At 35.9% G+C, this 17,891-nt stretch overlaps 1 protein-coding gene across 4 annotated transcripts in view; it reads left to right on the top strand.

Annotated features, from left to right (window-relative positions):
- The window catches only part of LOC102580676 (DNA mismatch repair protein MSH1, mitochondrial), a 39,924-nt gene that overhangs the window by 700 nt on the left and 21,333 nt on the right, over positions 1–17,891 (top strand). The window contains exons 1-10 of one of the 4 annotated variants that reach the window (XM_015305335.1): positions 212–1,329; positions 1,454–1,534; positions 3,487–3,610; positions 3,747–3,844; positions 5,379–5,454; positions 5,590–5,709; positions 6,310–6,357; positions 6,733–6,797; positions 7,103–7,188; positions 8,290–8,454. In XM_015305335.1, coding sequence (XP_015160821.1) covers positions 3,596–3,610; positions 3,747–3,844; positions 5,379–5,454; positions 5,590–5,709; positions 6,310–6,357; positions 6,733–6,797; positions 7,103–7,188; positions 8,290–8,454 — 673 coding nt within the window. In that variant the 5' untranslated portion in view covers positions 212–1,329; positions 1,454–1,534; positions 3,487–3,595. Of the gene's footprint in view, positions 1–211; positions 1,535–3,480; positions 3,611–3,746; positions 3,845–5,378; positions 5,455–5,589; positions 5,710–6,309; positions 6,358–6,732; positions 6,798–7,102; positions 7,189–8,289; positions 8,455–17,891 lie in introns of those variants that run through there. The other 3 variants (XM_015305331.1, XM_015305328.1, XM_006340821.2) reach the window with 3 other exon arrangements.

Below are 17,891 nucleotides of genomic sequence, written 5' to 3'. Positions count from 1 at the left end.
TGTGTTTGGAGAAAAGATCACTAATTGTTGGGTTAGTTAAGGGTGGGGTGGTTGTGGAAGTTCAGAAGGCAACAACTTGTTATCTTGTTTGAAAAAGATGTGATTTTTCTTTTTCTTGTATATGTTATTTGTAGGAAGACCTAGAGGCCCTAATATCTTGTTTTGTTTTCTTCTTTGTGTGTTAGTATTGGAGAGTTGAGTGAAGCCTATTAGTGAAGTTTTTTTTTCTTTTTTGGTTTCCCATTCAGTGTTCGGTACCTGCGTTGGTAAAGCGCTTCCTAACAAAGTCGACTTTGTAACCAGGACACTCGAACCCGAGGCCTTTGGTTATGGATGAAGGAGTACTTACCACACCACCACAACTCTTGTTGGTGCCTATTAGTTAAGTTGCTTAAGCTTTAGAAAGGGCGGAGCTAGTAAGGGCCCAGGGGTTTATCGGAACCTCTTTGGCGGAAAATTACATTATTTATACATGATTAAAATTATTTTTTTATGTATATATAGTGGATATTGAACTGCCTTTGAATTCTTCGTGGGTTTAATTCTTCATATTTTGAACCCCTTAGTAAAAAAATTGGCTTTAGTCTCTGATGCATAAATGAGGGCAGTACCATTTTTATTTTTTGATCTACCAACTAGTACCCTTTTTTATTAGGTAGGTGTTTTGTGAGGATGTGGGGTGGTGATGGTGGTGTGAGACTGTATCGTGGATTTTGAGAGGAGGGACTCATTGCTTCGTGAAGTTGAAAGAGGATCCAAATGCAGTAAGGTTATCAATAAGAGGAACCAAATGCAGTAAATCTTTTTGAAATTAATTGCGCTTATTTTGAGTAGAAGAAACAGGGATACTGAGGTTCTGAACAGCGGTTCCATATGCGCTCATCAAGGTTGATGTTTTCAATCTTTAGTACCTGAAAATTCACTTCTGTAATTGGAAGTGAGAAAGTTAATTGAATTCGCTGTCATTCTTTATTTCAAATTGTTGGATTTCACTGTTAAAATTGACACATAGTCATGCTACTTTCTTTTTTGATAAAGTAATAAATTTTATTAGTAAAGGGCAAAAGCTTGCCTGTATACAAGAAGTATACCTAAAGTAGAAAACCTCACAAGAGGACATGTTTTTTTTTACAAATAACACCCACTCATCTATGCATGTAGGAATCCTATGGGTGCACCAAAAAGAAATAAGAGAAAACAGGCTATTCTTCAAGTAAACAAAGTCTTTCTCTACTCCCTCAAAAGCTCCTCTATTCCTCTCTTGCTATGTGATCCACATAAATGCTAGAGGAGCAACATCTCATGCCTTGTAGAATTATTAGGATCCTTGTAAGTATTTTTTTTTCTCTTCTTTTGTTCCCTTCTGTTTGCAGGTCACCAGCATATCCTTAATGCTGAAGAGTACAACATTACCATTTTCAAAAAATAAAATATAATATTGTTTCTTTCACAGTGTTCGCCATCACCCACTCAAGGATGAACCATCCAGAATTTCCCACCATAAACAAGAAGCTATCCGACAATGTAGATGAAGGTGATTCATCTTCACCTAATTCTTTGCACATGAAATACCAACTGGCACTAGTTATCTTTCTCTTCCTCAAATTCTCCGCTGTCAGGATCACTCACCTTGTAGCTAGCCAAGTGAAAAAACATACCTTTCTTAGTTCCGATATATGTGGAAAATCACCTAATCATGCTACTTTCACGACAGGGTGACTAGTTCTGCCCAAGCTTCCACCTTTCTCTACTTCAGACCAATGGAGTTTTCTGGAGTTTAGATAGATCAAAAGCATGAATGAAGGATAAACTAAATTTGGCCCCCACCTCGCGCCAATGCTGCTTCAACCCTTTTTTCCAAAAGTTATAGTACTATTGGAAGGTAGCCGGTGAACATTTTTGGTGAATCATTACAATAGTATGGTGTTGTATGTGGCACCTTTCTTGCTCTAACATTAATCAAATTTGTTACTTTCTAAATTAAGAATAAGTGCAGGTGATTCATTTTCAAAAAGTTCACGCAGGAGTAGGACACTCATACAACCCTTTCCGATCCGCTAGCTTGGTGATCCTACTAAATCTCATTTTTCCATTTAACTGTAAATGAGCCGACTCATACTAAGAACTTAGAGCTCTCTCTAAATTGAAAAAAATTTATCTACCAGAAACCCTTAGCTCTCCTATTTGACGAGGATATCAAAGAGTAGCAGCTGATGTGATTCCATACTTGATGCATTACTTTTGTATAAGGGTGACTTTATAATCTTTGTTGTCTTAAAAAGGGAAAGTAAGATAGGTATCACTCGTTGAGTAGTCTCTCACCATTGCTTTATTCCTTCCATGCACACCATTTCTTTGTGAATGCTCTGTATGCTTCTTGTTGTGAAGTAACAACCAGTTTCAGGTTCTCCTTGAGGCACCGTGTGAGCAGAGATTTGAATAAACTCGATTTGAGGCTCAATGGTGCATTACAAGATAAGATAAATAAATAGATGAATAATATAAGAAGCGAATGACTCTCTCTTCTAATATAACCGATTCGCGTCTGATAGATTATCTAATCCCTTGCAATCCTAGTTACTAGCGGGGTGCAGGGGCGTAGCTAGAGCTAGTTGGACACCCTTTGTCGGAAAATTAAGTTGTATATATTTGTCAAATTCTACATTTAAAGGATATATTTTTAAAGTTGGACACCCTTGACAAAAGTTATGCTTTTGGCGTAGTGGTAATAGGTGTCCATTTAAATGAAGAAGTTCAGGGTTCGAACCCCAAATAGTACAATATTTTTTTGTTTTATTTTGACAGCCACACACCATTATTCTTGGACACCTTAATAAAATTTTTGGCTCCGCCACTGAGCGGGGGTTTAGTTTATTAACTGAAAACTTGCTCTTTCAGCCATGGAATTAGGAGCTTTCTCTTCCGTGTTTATAATTTCTGAAACTTTCATACCTGGTGGTTTTGATACTGTCTTGTTTGGGCTTGATGCACTATTAAAGCCTGCATCTTTCATAATTTGGACAAGTTGTAGAAGGTTTCTTAAAACTGCATCTAGGTCTTTATATCAGTTTGAGGCTGAATCACTGATAGCTACTGCACCTGTGATGTTCTTTAAATGGTTCATGGAAAGATAAAGCTTTGAGTACTGAATAAGTAGAAGTAGAAGTAGAAGGCTTGAAGGTGTAAAGAGGATCAGAGTTTTTCTTGTATATTTGATAGTTAACTGAGAATTCTTAAATAGAGGAATAATCAATGACTTATGGTTGATGGCATATAGTGCTTGCCTACAGGTTGTTGCGAGTTGGACGCACTTAAGATATTTGTGAAATAAGGAAGTTCCTTTTTATTATTCTAAGTTTCGGGATTAGATTATATGTGCTTCTTTTGATTAAATTATTTCATATAACTCTCATATCAACTACTGATGACAAATTTCTGGATCCAAATAAATTTTGTTTGCAATTTCTGTCACCTGTTGAGTGTCAGGTGCCGAGAGCAGATACGTTGCTTGAAGGAGCGGAAGTTTTTTGCCACAACAGCAAAAAAACTCAAACAACCAAAAAGTGTTCCAGAGGAAAAAGACTATGTTAATATTATGTGGTGGAAAGAGGTTGTCTACATTTCTCTTCATGACTGGGTTGATTTATTGCAGAATTTAAATATGTGATTCTTTTCCTTTTTTTAACAAGTGCAAACAATTGTTTAATTAGTGTATATTGTTATGCCACCATGATTTTATGTTTTAGAGAATGGAATTCTTGAGAAAGCCTTCTTCTGTTCTACTGGCTAAGAGGCTTACATATTGTAACTTGCTGGGTGTGGATCCGAGTTTGAGAAATGGAAGGTTAGTTCTTTCATGTTGTCTTTTGATCCTTCCTTTAGGAAATCTTTAAACTAGTTTTTCTTCCAATTCAGAGAAGAGTTTAATCATGGGTTTTGGGTGAATCTCAATCCTTACCATTTCAAAAGGAAAAAAAAAAGAGAAGGATTCTGGGAGAATTTCTTTGTTTTTCTCCGTAAACTCAACTACAGGTTTTAATTTGTAAATCTACATGAATAGATTTTCTGTATTTCTTAGTTTATTCTATGAGAAATATAAGAGAAATATTATTGAATTGTGTTGTATCTAAATTATTACAGAGAGACCCTATTTATAGACACTACAGTACAATCCTTTACCAAGTAGGATACTATTTACTACTCCTATTCCTATTCCTATTTAAGTAGGATTGTATATACCTATTCCTATTCTAACATTTTCCTCTATAGATTGGAATCTGAAGTTCCGCTGAGGAAAGTTTTAGACTTTCTTTGAGATCTCCTCGTTTTTCCTTATTGATATTCTTGTTGTTTGCACATTCATGGTTTAATATCCTCATATAGATATAATCTTGTCAGAAATGAGTTGTTGAGTTATGAAAATGCAAACTCCAATATCTAAGTATTTCAATTTTGTCATACTGAATTTTTCTGCCTATACTCGTATGGACATAAATATATTAAGAGAAAAATATTGAAAACACCCTTGAACTTGTTGCAAATTATTAGTTCCGTACGAACTGTTGACAGCCTTAAAAACACCCATCTACTTGATTAGTTAAACTTAGATTCATCCCCGATATACAACATGACATAGTAAGTGGTCTCAAACTCTTGTAGGAGCATAAAACTCTTAATAAAAGGCCGAGAGGAGTGTTGAAAACACCTCTAAACTTGGCGAAAATTTAGGAATGTATTTCACTCATGTTGCAAGATCGGGGGTGTATTTAAATTCAGTTAGTCAAGTAAAAGAGTGTTTTTATGACTGTCAATAGTTCGGGAATGAAACTAATAGTTCACGCCGAGTTTAGGGGTGCTTTCAATACTTATATCATATATTAATAAATATGTGCTAAATGATGGTTGACAAGCTTTGCAAATTGCGCGAAAACCTATAATGATGTTCTTTTCAGCATGGTTCCCTAATTCATATCAGAAATCAAATAATACATTTTGAACCCATAATAATAATATTTGATTTCTGACATGGTTTAGGAAACCTTGTTTAAAAGCAAAATGAATCCAGGCTGCAACAAATTCGTCCAAAAAACAATTGTAGGGTACAGTTCAAGTTTGACCTTATCAAGAAGCAAAAAATAGTTATGTACAGACTACTAACTGTCAGGTCTACACACAGACATGTAAAAGTTTACACATGTGTAATATACATATGCTTATGTCTCCCTGTGTCTTTGTCTGTCTATTACTTGTCTCATATTGCTTAAGTTTTTTACTGAAGGCTACCTTTGTAAATTTATCATATGCTTATGTCTCTTTGTGTTTTTGTCTGTCTATTACTTCAATTTTTTTACCAAAGGCTACCTTTGTTAATTTATCAGTCTTAAAGAGGGAACACTTAACTCGGAGATGTTGCAGTTCAAGTCAAAATTTCCACGTGAAGTTTTGCTCTGTAGAGTATGGTTTTACCGCTTTCATCTACTCTTCTTTTAAATGTGCTTGAAAGTCACATATCAGCAGTTCCTCAATTAATGAGGACTGCTGTGATCAAAATCAATGAAGAGTGCTTCTTGTTCTTCTTTGACTTTCCAGGTAGGAGATTTTTATGAAGCAATTGGATTCGATGCTTGTATTCTTGTGGAATATGCTGGTTTAAATCCATTTGGTGGCCTGCGCTCAGATAGTATACCAAAAGCTGGTTGTCCAGTTGTGGTACTGTTTTCATTTTCTTTTTATATATATATTTTTTCTATTTTTATTTTCTGTTCAAAAGGTTTATACATTACATGGATTACATATTTTGCATGAATGGACCTCCATGCTAATGTAGGGTTCAGAACCGATTTCTCTTGTGAACCAGATTTGTGACCATGTAAACCAAGCTTGAGGCGGGATTTGTTTTCTTTACCTCCTTTAACAGGGTTAAGAAGCTCTTTGTTATGTCTAAGCTGTTAATATGCCAATGAAATAGGGGATCATTTGATTTTCTCTTTTTATTTCCTTGCCTTTACTTTTTTTTAATACTTTCAAGCATAACTGGTTCCCTCTTTTTGAAGCTCGTTGAGTGAAAATACCTTTGACTGCCTTATTTCCTTGAATTGGTTCCTATTCAATATCGACATAAAATAAAATTTGTGCACTTCTATTCTGTCATCTTCCTGCACGATTATACCCGAGAAACTGCCAGCAGAGTATGCTGAGTTTTCTGATGTCCCTAAGTTGTTTTTTCAAGATAAATTTATGGTATTTATTTACTTTTATTCCTTCTCTCGTTGTCATGTAAACTGTGTCATTTTTTGTTCTTTTTTGCAGAATCTAAGACAGACGTTGGATGATCTCACACGTAATGGTTTCTCTGTGGTTAGTGCCATCCCCAAACTGTCAGTTGGAACTTTCATTATCCCTTTTGTTGGATAAGTTCTTATATATTTCTAATACATGAGAGGTGAAGTGGAAATTTATATTGGTATGTTAATGAACTTGTCAGAGTTGGCCTTTTCTCTTGAAGAATTAAAATGATGTATTTTGTTAGTGAAGTTATGATCTGATTAATGTCTTGAAGTGCTAATTTCTTATGATGTTCTTTCGACCATTTGACTTGATATCTCCCTACTTCTTCCCTCCTAATCTTTTTTCCACATATAGCTTCAAGTGCCTCTCTGTCCTCATTTCCTTTTAGTCATGCACAAAACAGATTTAGTAATTTGTACAGCTGTGTAATGTTTGCATTTGTAGTGTGTCGTGGAGGAAGTTCAGGGTCCAACTCAAGCTCGTGCTCGTAAGAGCCGATTTATATCAGGGTAATTACTTATGAATAGCTCAAGATTTCTTTTAAGTACAATTTTATTTGTGGGTGCGATTATACAGTTTTTATTTTTATATCACTTGGATTTTTCCATGTCAGTTGAATCTACTAATTAATGTCTGCTAAGATGCAAAAATATTAGTTGTGAGAAATGAGTAAAGCTTTTCAGCATGCTAGCATAACCAAAGTATCTTACATATTCGTAAGATCTACATCACCAACATTTTTATACTCTTAGAAAGGATGCTGAATGATCCTAATATGTGGCGTCTTACAATTGAATTGTTCTCAATATTTTAGGCATGCACATCCAGGCAGTCCCTATGTTTTTGGCCTTGTTGGAGATGATCAAGATCTTGATTTTCCAGAACCAATGCCTGTTGTTGGTATGACAGAGCAAATTTTTCTTGCATAAGTTGGTTTCTCTTGCTATTTAGTTTTAAAGCTAAATAATTGCTGCCCATGCATGGAACATGTTAATAATTTTGCAAGCAGAGAGTCATTGTTTGATTGGTTCTGATTGTAAGTTGTTTACGTCCAAGCCTGACGACTTACTTTTTTCAGTATTCATAATGCTGACCTTGTGTTTATCAATATTTTCCCAGCAAATGCACTGTCCAGCTTTGACCTCTGTCATGACTGCTTGACCACTTATTCTCCAGCTAAAAGCCAGAATATGGCAAGCAACTAATCTCTCCAAGCTAATTTGGGTAGACTTTTTTTTAATCAAGCAAAAGTATTCTCATTCATAAACATGACCAAAACGGCCTATACAAAGGTTATACCAAAAGATATGATACCCTGCAAACTCCACCCAATCCTCTATTCAACGAGGAACTTTCTGTTTACACCAAAAGAAAATAAGGGAGTGGAGACTACTCCTCAACTGCAAGAAACTTGACTCTACACCTTCAAAAGCTCTCCTATTTATCTCTCTCCAAACAACCCACGTTAATGCAATTAGAACCACGTTCGAAGTCCTTTGGCTTCTCCTCCTCCCGCTCGTCCAACTGAGCATCGAAATCTTTCACGGTTCTTGGTATTGTCCAAGGAGTGAGAAATCATCTAAACATATCCCACCATAATCTTATGGTAAGACCACAATGTTGAAGAAGGTGATCCATATCCTCGCCCGCCTCGTTGCACATGTAAGACCGATTGACACAAACAACCTTCTACTTTCTAAGATTTTCCATTGTCAAAATAACCCCTCTAGTGGCTAGCCAAGTAAAAAAACACACCCTCCTAGGCACACATGAATCATCACTATCTGTTCCTCTCCATTTGTACCCATTTCATTCCAAGATTTTATAATTCAAAGCTTTCCTATGCTAGAAGTCCTATTTTACTGACTTGTGACTGCTCCCTTGATCACTTAAGTAGCAAACAATTTTTTTGTTCATTAGCACCTCATATTTATTAGTTATGAAAGATTAAGAAATTTCACTTGCAAATCACAAACTAAGATTCTTATTTGGTGGGTACAGGAATATCCCGTTCAGCAAAGGGGTATTGCATTATCTCTGTTTATGAGACTATGAAGACTTACTCTGTGGAGGATGGCCTAACTGAAGAAGCCGTAGTCACCAAACTTCGTACTTGTCGATGCCATCATTTGTTTTTGCATAATTCATTGAAGAACAATTCTTCAGGTTTGCAGATTGCTCTTTTGTTTTTACCGTTGCTAATTAGGGAGTTAAGTAGCTCAGCTAAGGGACCTAATAGTTGCATATATTTGTTTGGATGTATGTAGGTGAAGTTAAATTTGAGATAGAGACCAATTCACCGTGTCTCTGTAGGAGAACAATTTGGTTTGATTGCATACAGTATGGTCCCAATGGCTTTTTGAAATTTAGAACTTTAAGGATAGAGGCCCAACTGTGCTCATGGAAAGTAGTAGAATAAAATACTATTTTTGATCTGTATAAGATACAAAGTTCCACCTGAATGAACTTATCAAAGAAATAAGAAGTCTCACCGGAATGACATCGACAAGGTGTCCTGTGAGAAATATAGGAGAAAAATATTATTGAATTGTTGTTGTTGTGTACATTATTACATTGAGACCCTATTTATAGACCCTAGAATACAATCCTTTACCAAGTACGATACTATTTAGTATTCCTATTTCTATTTCTATTTCTATTCCTATTCCTATTCTAATAGGATTGTATAAACCTATTCCTATTCTAATAGGATTGTATAAACCTATTCCTATTCTAATAGGATTGTATAAACCTATTCCTATTCTAATAGGATTGTATAAACCTATTCCTATTCTAATAGGATTGTATAAACCTATTCCTATTCTAATAGGATTGTATAAACCTATTCCTATTCTAATAGGATTGTATAAACCTATTCCTATTCTAATAGGATTGTATAAACCTATTCCTATTCTAATAGGATTGTATAAACCTATTCCTATTCTAATAGGATTGTATAAACCTATTCCTATTCTAATAGGATTGTATAAACCTATTCCTATTCTAATAGGATTGTATAAACCTATTCCTATTCTAACACTCCTCCTCAAGCTAGTGCATACAATTCATGTACCTAGCTTGTTACAAATGTAATTAACATGAGGACTGATGAGGGGCTTGGTGAGATATCTGTAAGTTGATCAGTCGACTTCACAAAATTGACAGTCAATCTCAATGTGCTTGTCTTCTCATTAAATACTGGATTTGATGCATAATGTCAGTCAATCTCAATGTGCTTAATCTTCTCATGAAATACTGAATTTGATGCATAATGCCGATAAAACACAAAGTGATAAAATTACAATATTGAACTTCCCAAACCAAACTTGCAAAGACTGTTTCAGACCATAGAGTGACTCGCATAATCGACATGCAAGGCTACTAAGCTCCCACTGAGCTGCAAAGTGCTCAAAATCTAGTATAAAGTATGTGGATCATGTTGGAATCAATAGATGAGTCGATATTAAACAAGAAAGTCACCGAAAAATTGGTCGGAACATGCTCATACGCCGGAGTATTAGATTTGATGGTTGAAAGTGGTCACAATCTAAGAAATAAAATTATATGGGTAGGGTCGGAATGATGTCACGACCCAACTAGAAAATAGAAATTATATAGGATAGTTCGAATTGATGGAACGACCCCATTGAAAAAGAGAAATAATATGGTTAGGGTCGGAATGATGGCACGACCCTACTGAAAAGAAAATTATACGGGTAGGGTTGGAATGATGGCACAACCCTACGCAACTCAGATTTGAGGAGTCACCGGAAAGACGAATGGAACTATGCAAATCAAATCTGAGGAGTCACTGAAAAGACACATGATGCTATGCAACTCAGATATGAGAAAATAGTTCGGAAAAATCCACGGTACTACACAAATTATATATAAAAAGTAGTCCGGAGAGATTCACGGTGCTACGCAAATCAGATATGCAAAAAAAGATGGTCATCGGAAGAATGGCACGGTGCTACACTAATTATATATAAAATTGTAGTCACTGGAATGATGACACAGTGCTACACAAACTAGATATGAAAAGTAGTCACCAAAAAGATCGCACGGTGCTATACAAATTAAATATGAAAAAGTAGTCACCGGAATGATGGCACAGTGCTACACAAATTAAATATGAAAAAGTAGTCACCGAAATGATGGCACGGTGCCACACAGATTAGATATAAGAAAGTAGTCACCGGAATGATGACACGGAGCTACACAAATTAGATATGAGAAAATAGTCACCAGAAAGATACATGGTGACCCAACTTTTGCTAACATAATCATTGGCCAGACAGGCAGCATATATGGGTGCCACCCGCCAGCAGCGGAAGTTCTTTGATTTTCTACCAAGATCGTAGAGGCTCTGATACCATGTGAAAAATATAGGAGAAAAATATTATTGAATTGTTGTTGTTGTGTACATTATCACATTGAGACCCTATTTATAGACCCTAGAATACAATCCTTTACCAAGTAGGATACTATTTAGTATTCCTATTTCTATTTCTATTCCCATTCCTATTCTAATAGGATTGTATAAACCTATTCCAATTCTAACAGTACCCATAACAGGAATCTAATAGGATTGTATAAACCTATTCCTATTCTAATAGGATTGTATAAACCTATTCCTTTTCTAACACACCCTTTATAGGCTCCATCATTTCATGTACAACAGCTCTAATCTTCATTAGGACACACAAAGAATAGTCTGTTTATTACAAATCTTCATGGGGATCAATACAATACACTTCACAGTGGGTTTCAGATCATCTGAAGTTGTTAGGAATGATCCAGATCAGGGGAATGGTACAAATGGATGGAGAGAGGCCGTAATCTTGTCAGAACAACAATGTTCAAGAGTAAGACAATGAGGTGGCTGTGTGACACACTAAAGGAAGCATCGTAGGTGAAGGGGAATTCTGTTAAAAGTTGTAGACTTTGTGACCATTTTTTAAGGCACTTTCTGCGCAAGAAACTACAACAGTCATGGCCGGTACATTACAATCATTAACCTTCAAGGTAGGAGGAGAGCAATTATTATTGTCCCTGAGATTGACATTTAATTCAGGGTAGATTGAGATTGCCTTAAAAGATTGATTGGTCAATTAAATCAAGGTGTCAACCAGAAATCCAGAACCAAGACCATTTAAGACAACAGATTCAGGGCTCTTATATTTGGATTCTGTCCTGATGGGCCTCAAGACAGATGGGAGCTGCAAAAGTCCAGGCATGGGGAGATCCTTTATATTGAGAGTGAACAATCACACAACAAGTTTGGTTGGAAAATTGTCAACAGCAACCTTTGACGTCCCAATCCTGTCGGAAATTCTCAGATGGGCGAGTAGCATATGGAAGCAGATACATCTAAATATTTTTGAGATGGGTTACAATAGCTTCTTGTTTCTCCTCAAAGCTATCAACGACAACAACCACAACTTATCCAGTATAATTCCACAAGTGGGGTATACAAGTAGGGTCTGGGGAAGACGGATGTATTTAGACCTAACCCCTACCTTTGTGGGGTAGAGAGGCCATTTCCGATAGACCTTCGGTTCAAAAGAAATGTTTCTGAAGCAGGATTGTAAGAATAATATAACAAAATAGCAAGATACAAAGCAAATGAGGCAATAGGTAGAAATACAAATTGACGAACAAGAGACTACGCGACTATTAAATAATTCCCTACCTCTCCTCGAAGCTATCGACGGTACATATTCTAGAAGGAACTTGGTTCTGGATGAATTTCAAGATTTTCTTTCAATGGTGGAGCCAATGTTGTCAAAGGTGTGCTTAAAGGCATAATATTGGAGATCCAGATATAAGTCGACGCGGTGGTCAGAGTTTCGATAGGAGAGGAGAAGAATGAAAGAAGTATAAGCCAAAGGATAACAGAAGAACCCTACAGTATAGGGGATGAGCTCAATTCAAAAAGGCGGGACACTGCACGTGGTGGGCAGCAGGGAAGCATAAGGATTTAATTATAACTAACATGACCTACCACGTGGACATGAGCTATCTTTTTCTAAAGGCCCTGTGAAAGCAGAGGGGAAAGAACATTTGGCCCCCGATCATTTTGCTCAAAATATGCTGGAATCAAAAACCAAAGAAGCCCTTCCTCTATAAAAGGCCTGATCCACTAATCGAAGAAGTGTCTGCTAATACTACGACACAAAGCAGTCAAACGATTAAAGCGATTGTTGCGAGGCATATAGTTCATAGTTCTCAGAGAACTCAGAAGAAAAAGATGGGTAACAAGTTGAAGAAAACCAGCATGTGTTTACTTCTGCGGACCAAGCAATAATACTTATGCATGAAAAAGAAAAGCATGGAGTGGAAGACTTGGATAAAATTCATGATCAGAGGAATCTCTCTGATGAAATTTTACCAAGACATCCCTATCCATGGAATATGAAGAGATTGTGAAACATAAAGAAGAAGCACAGAGACAAAGATCCAGAGCTTTATGGTTGAAGTTGGGAGTACAAAATACAAGTTATTTTCATAGAGCAGCCTATGCCACAGAAGGTATAACAACATTGATCAGTAGCAAGTGGAAGGGGTACTGATAAGAGATCCAAAGTTTATTAAAGAAGAGATAGTGTCTTTCTACCCGAACCTCTACACATAAACAAAGGAGTGGAGGCCTCAAGGTGGTATGAGGGATTGGCCCAGGATAACAGTTGAGGATAATGAGATGCTTCAAAACTCATTTTTCCCACAAGGGATATGGGATTGGGAAGCAGTGAAGTATGTTGCAGGGGAAAAAGTCCCAGGGTCTGATGGTTACTCTGACATTTCTTTATTTGGTGCTAGGAGGTGGTCAGTACAGATGTCATAGTTGCTGTACAGAATTTCCATGAGCAATGCATAATTAGAAAAAGCTTCAATGCAACTTTTGTGGCCATGATTCTCAACAAAGTTGGAGCCAAAGAACTAAATAACTACAGACCCATCAGGCTAGTCGGGAGTGTTTACAAAATTATTTCAGAAGTGTTTTTTTTTGTTTTTTTTTTGAGGAGGTAGAACTATTGAATGAGAGGCTAAAGAAAGTGGTGGCAAGGTTGGTAGATGCACAACAAATGACCTTATAAAAGGATTACAATGATGGATGCAACACTAATTGCTAATCAATGTGTAGACACAAGGCAGAAACAAGACCCCTGGCATCCTATGCAAGCTAGACATTGAAAAGGCTTATTTATGATCATATAATCTGGAACTATCTGCTGGATTCAGTGAAGAAATGAGTTTTGGAGAGAGGTGGATTAGGCGGTCAAATATTGCATTAGTATAGCCAGATTTTCTGTTTTGTTAAAAGCAATTCGACAGGGTTCTTTCCTTCCCAGAGAGGAATTAGGCAGGGGGATCCACTGTCCCCATTTATTTTATTGTAGCAATGTATGTAGGGTCTGATGATATGATATAGAGGGCACAGAAAACAACTGGATTAGGGGCTTCAAGGTTAATCAATGGGTGACTGTTGCGTGGAAATATCTCACCTAAAATATGTTGATGACACTCTGATTTTCTGTGGTCCAGATAGAGACCTACAAAAGCTATTGAGAGTAATTTTTGTACTCCTTGAATCTATTTCTGGACAAAATATCAACTTAACTGGAATAAAAGTCTTGTTTACCTAGTGAATGGTCCCAGATCTACATGAATTAGCTAGAACAAGATCACATACTGGGGGGAGAATTGGAGAATTACCCGCTGTTTACTTGGGAATGCCCTTTGGGGCAAAACGTAACTCCAAGAAGATATGGAATGGAGTAATGGAGAAGTGTGAGAAGAAACACTCCAATTGGAAGAGCCAGTACTTATCATTGGGAGGCAGCTTGGTGCTCATTAATGTTGTCCTAGATGTTATGTCCACTTACATGTTGTCCTTGTTCCTAATCCTGTAATTGTGGTCAACAAGATTGATGCTCTAGGAAGAAACTTTCTTTGGGAAGGCAATAGTGATAAAAGAAGATCCACCTAGTAAAATGGAGCAACCTGCTACCAGTGTTTTCAAAGGTGATTTTGGGGGAAGTCCTAGGGTGGGGTGTACCAAAAACACTCCAGGGTGAAAATGAAAAGTGTAGATCCATAGGGCTGTGCCCAGAATTTGAGTTGTAAGTCGCGGGCGTAGAAACATCCGCCCTGGGTGTTAAATTTCATTTTTGTTGCCTTAAAAATATTTGTTCTATAGATCATGTTTTTTATTATTGGTGTAATGATATTTGTAGTGTATGCTATCATGTTTTCATGTTGTAGTGATTTTTCCTAAAATATATTAATAAAGATAGCAACTCTGATAGAAAATGGACTAGCATAAATATTTTTTTTAGTTGATTATGCCTTGAATTGATATGGCAGAGATTCCATGACACTATGTTCTAGGCAACTTTATCCATTTTATGTCATTTCTTTAACACTTTTTATCCTTCTCTTTCTTTGAAATATATAAACAAGATCAATGCAAATATTAGTTGGGGGTGAGAAGGACTAGTAGTTATGGAGATCGCTGAACGTTCTGTGCTTCTATTCCGTTCTTTTAATATTTTACTTTCTTCATATGGGTTTTGGGTTGAGTTAGGTCAATGCTTTTTAATTGAATTGTTATTTATCAATTATTTTTTTTAAAAAAAATTGAGTTATCCACCGGGAAGTAAGTATTTTCAGGTTGTATGATTTTTGTGTTTGTATACTCAAAAGTTCAGTTATTTTTGTGTTAGAAATGGTAGTTAAGTGATTTTTGTGAAAAAAGTGGTAGTTACGTGATCATATGGAAATTGGTGTGTACGCAAGTCTTACCCTACCTTGTGAAGACAATTAATAAAGAAAGCGGAAAACATACATATACATTAAAGCAAACACAGCATTTAGGTGTAGGTTTTCAAATCCAAAGAGAATTAAATTCTCTTGTCTTTATTAACTTTTTCAGTTTTTCTCCCAACATTCAATTATTATAACAATTCCTATAATCTTCCTACATATAGGGAAGAAAATAAAAATCAACTACAGAAACCTACGGTAAAAAAAGTTAAATTTAGTCTCGAGTTCCTTTTCAAGCTCAGCTTCTCTTTCCAGATAAGTAGCACGCCTATCTAGCAGGCTAATAAACTCTCCAACGTTGCGTGTTGATCTAGCATCTCGCATCTGCAACTCCAACCCTCTTATGTGGTGGCGTACGTCCTCCAGCTCCGTGCAGATCTCGCGCATCCGATCACCATCATCACCAGAGTTCAAAGCCATTTCTGCTGTTAAATAATTGTTAAAAAAAAGGGAAAATAATTAGTTATTAAAGTCAAACCTCTCTATAACACTTATCTCTATAAAACAACAATTAATTATAGATGATGCAGATATCGAGACGTTTGACTGTGTTATGTATATATAGGATAGGCAAGGGCATTTCCACAGTTAATTAATCACTAGGAAAAACAGAAAAATATGTAGTTGTTACACCTCTCTATAACAACTGAAAAAAATCCACATAAATGAAGTAGTTACAGAGAGATTCGACTTTTATAGGAACAAATAATGTGAAGAAATATAAATAATTAAACTAACCTAATGAGGTGATGCTCAACTATATGTAAAATGTGATGAAAATAAAGGTTAAGCACTTGGGTATTTATAGAGGTTTTGATTACCTTATTTCATATGAGTTATTAATTAAGCTACCAATTTTCAAGATATGGAAGAAATGGAAAGAACTTAATTATTATTATCCTTTTTTTGAGAAGGTAACACTTGATTAACTAATTTCATGAATATTAATTAAGCTACCAACTTTCAAGAGGCGGAAGAAATGGAAGGAACTTAATTATTATTATCCTTTTTTTGAGAAGGTAACACTTGATTAACTAATTTCATGAATATTAATTAAGCTACCAACTTTCAAGAGGCGGAAGAAATGGAAGGAACTTAATTATTATTATCCTTTTTTTGAGAAGGTAACACTTGATTAACTAATTTCATGAATATTAATTAAGCTACCAACTTTCAAGAGGCGGAAGAAATGGAAGGAACTTAATTATTATTATCCTCCTATGGAAAAAATGGAAGGAACTTAATTATTATTATCCTTTTTTTGAGAAGGTAACACTTGATTAACTAATTTCATGAATATTAATTAAGCTACCAACTTTCAAGAGGCGGAAGAAATGGAAGGAACTTAATTATTATTATCCTTTTTTTTGAGAAGGTAACACTACTTAATTATTATTATCTGCTAGTTTAATATATATCTATGGCCCCTCAAAGTTGTCAGCGAAATTCATTTAGATACTCGAACTCCAATTTATTCTAATTGAGGAACTAAATGGGTAAGTTTCATAGATGGTCATATAAATATGAGTCTTTTTCACTAAAGTCAGTTAACTATATTTTTTAACACAAAAATCACAAATTTTGCCCTTAGTAACACAAAAATCATTTGCTGGAAAATCCATCTTCTGATGGGTGATCTTTTAATGTACTTTTTAAATATAATAAATACAAATTCAATTAAAAAAACCAATCCGACCCAACCCCTATCCGATGTGTACTAATCTTTTACTTTTTTTAAAATCGAATTAGACAATATGCAAATGTTCTCTTAGGAAACTCTGCATTTCGTCCCTTTCTCTTACCAAGTCCTCCTTAGACTTGGGCGATGAAGCTATTACCATGAGGCTACTTGGGTGTCTTACGAGTTTCAAACATTATAAGTATGCATCTGAGGTCTAAGTTCCACGATCTATAGGATCGAAAGCAAGCTTTGGCAGGTGAGTTACCAGGGATTCAAAATGTCTAGATCTTTTTTTACTTTTGGTGTAAAGTGTGATGACCTGCAATGTTATCATGCCACGTAGGTGCCACGTGGCATAAAGTTATCCATGTGGAAGCCTTACATAGGAAGAAAGCTAGTCCATACTGGAAGGTTCTAGAGACTTGGAGAAATCCCTTGGAAGGCCTTAGGATTCCATGAATTTGCATGGAAAGTCCTTGGAATCTTCTAGTTGTGTAGAGTATTCTAGAAATAGCACTTATTTGTAAATATGTAGAGACTTGCAATTTTTATTTGCATCTTAGCCCTTAGGTGTGTAGTATAAATAGAGAGGCACTCATTTGTAACACAATCAAGCAAGAATCAAACAAATCTTCCAAGTCTTGAGCAATACAAAAACCTTCTCTAGCAATTCTCTTATGTCTTTCCTAAATCCAACATTCCTTAGCGATCTAGTGTCAAAAAAGCTTACTTGAGCTTGCAAGATTCATTTTATGGCTCTAGCACTCCCGCCATGAGACGTAAAAGCAAAAGAACGAGTTGTCAAGTGCCGCATGGTGTGCTTAGTAGAAGTCCAAGTCGTGACAAAAAAGATGTATTTAGAAGATCAGGTTTCTATTTTTGTTGTCTTATAGATTCCTTGTGAGATTAAATGACAAAGGAAGAGGAGTACTATCAATGTGCTCACTTTTGTAAGTAAGGGTGACTCCCAGTTTTGAGTGGTGTCAATTTTATATCAATATACATACATGCTACCATCCTAAAACATTCACAATAACCTTTAGTTTGAAATTGACTAGTAGGATAGGATAACACCGGGGGGGGGGGGGGGGAA

This window comes from Solanum tuberosum, unplaced genomic scaffold (assembly GCF_000226075.1).
Source record: "Solanum tuberosum cultivar DM 1-3 516 R44 unplaced genomic scaffold, SolTub_3.0 scf00020, whole genome shotgun sequence".
Lineage (NCBI taxonomy): Eukaryota > Viridiplantae > Streptophyta > Magnoliopsida > Solanales > Solanaceae > Solanum > Solanum tuberosum.
This window is presented reverse-complemented; position numbering and strand designations above follow the sequence as displayed.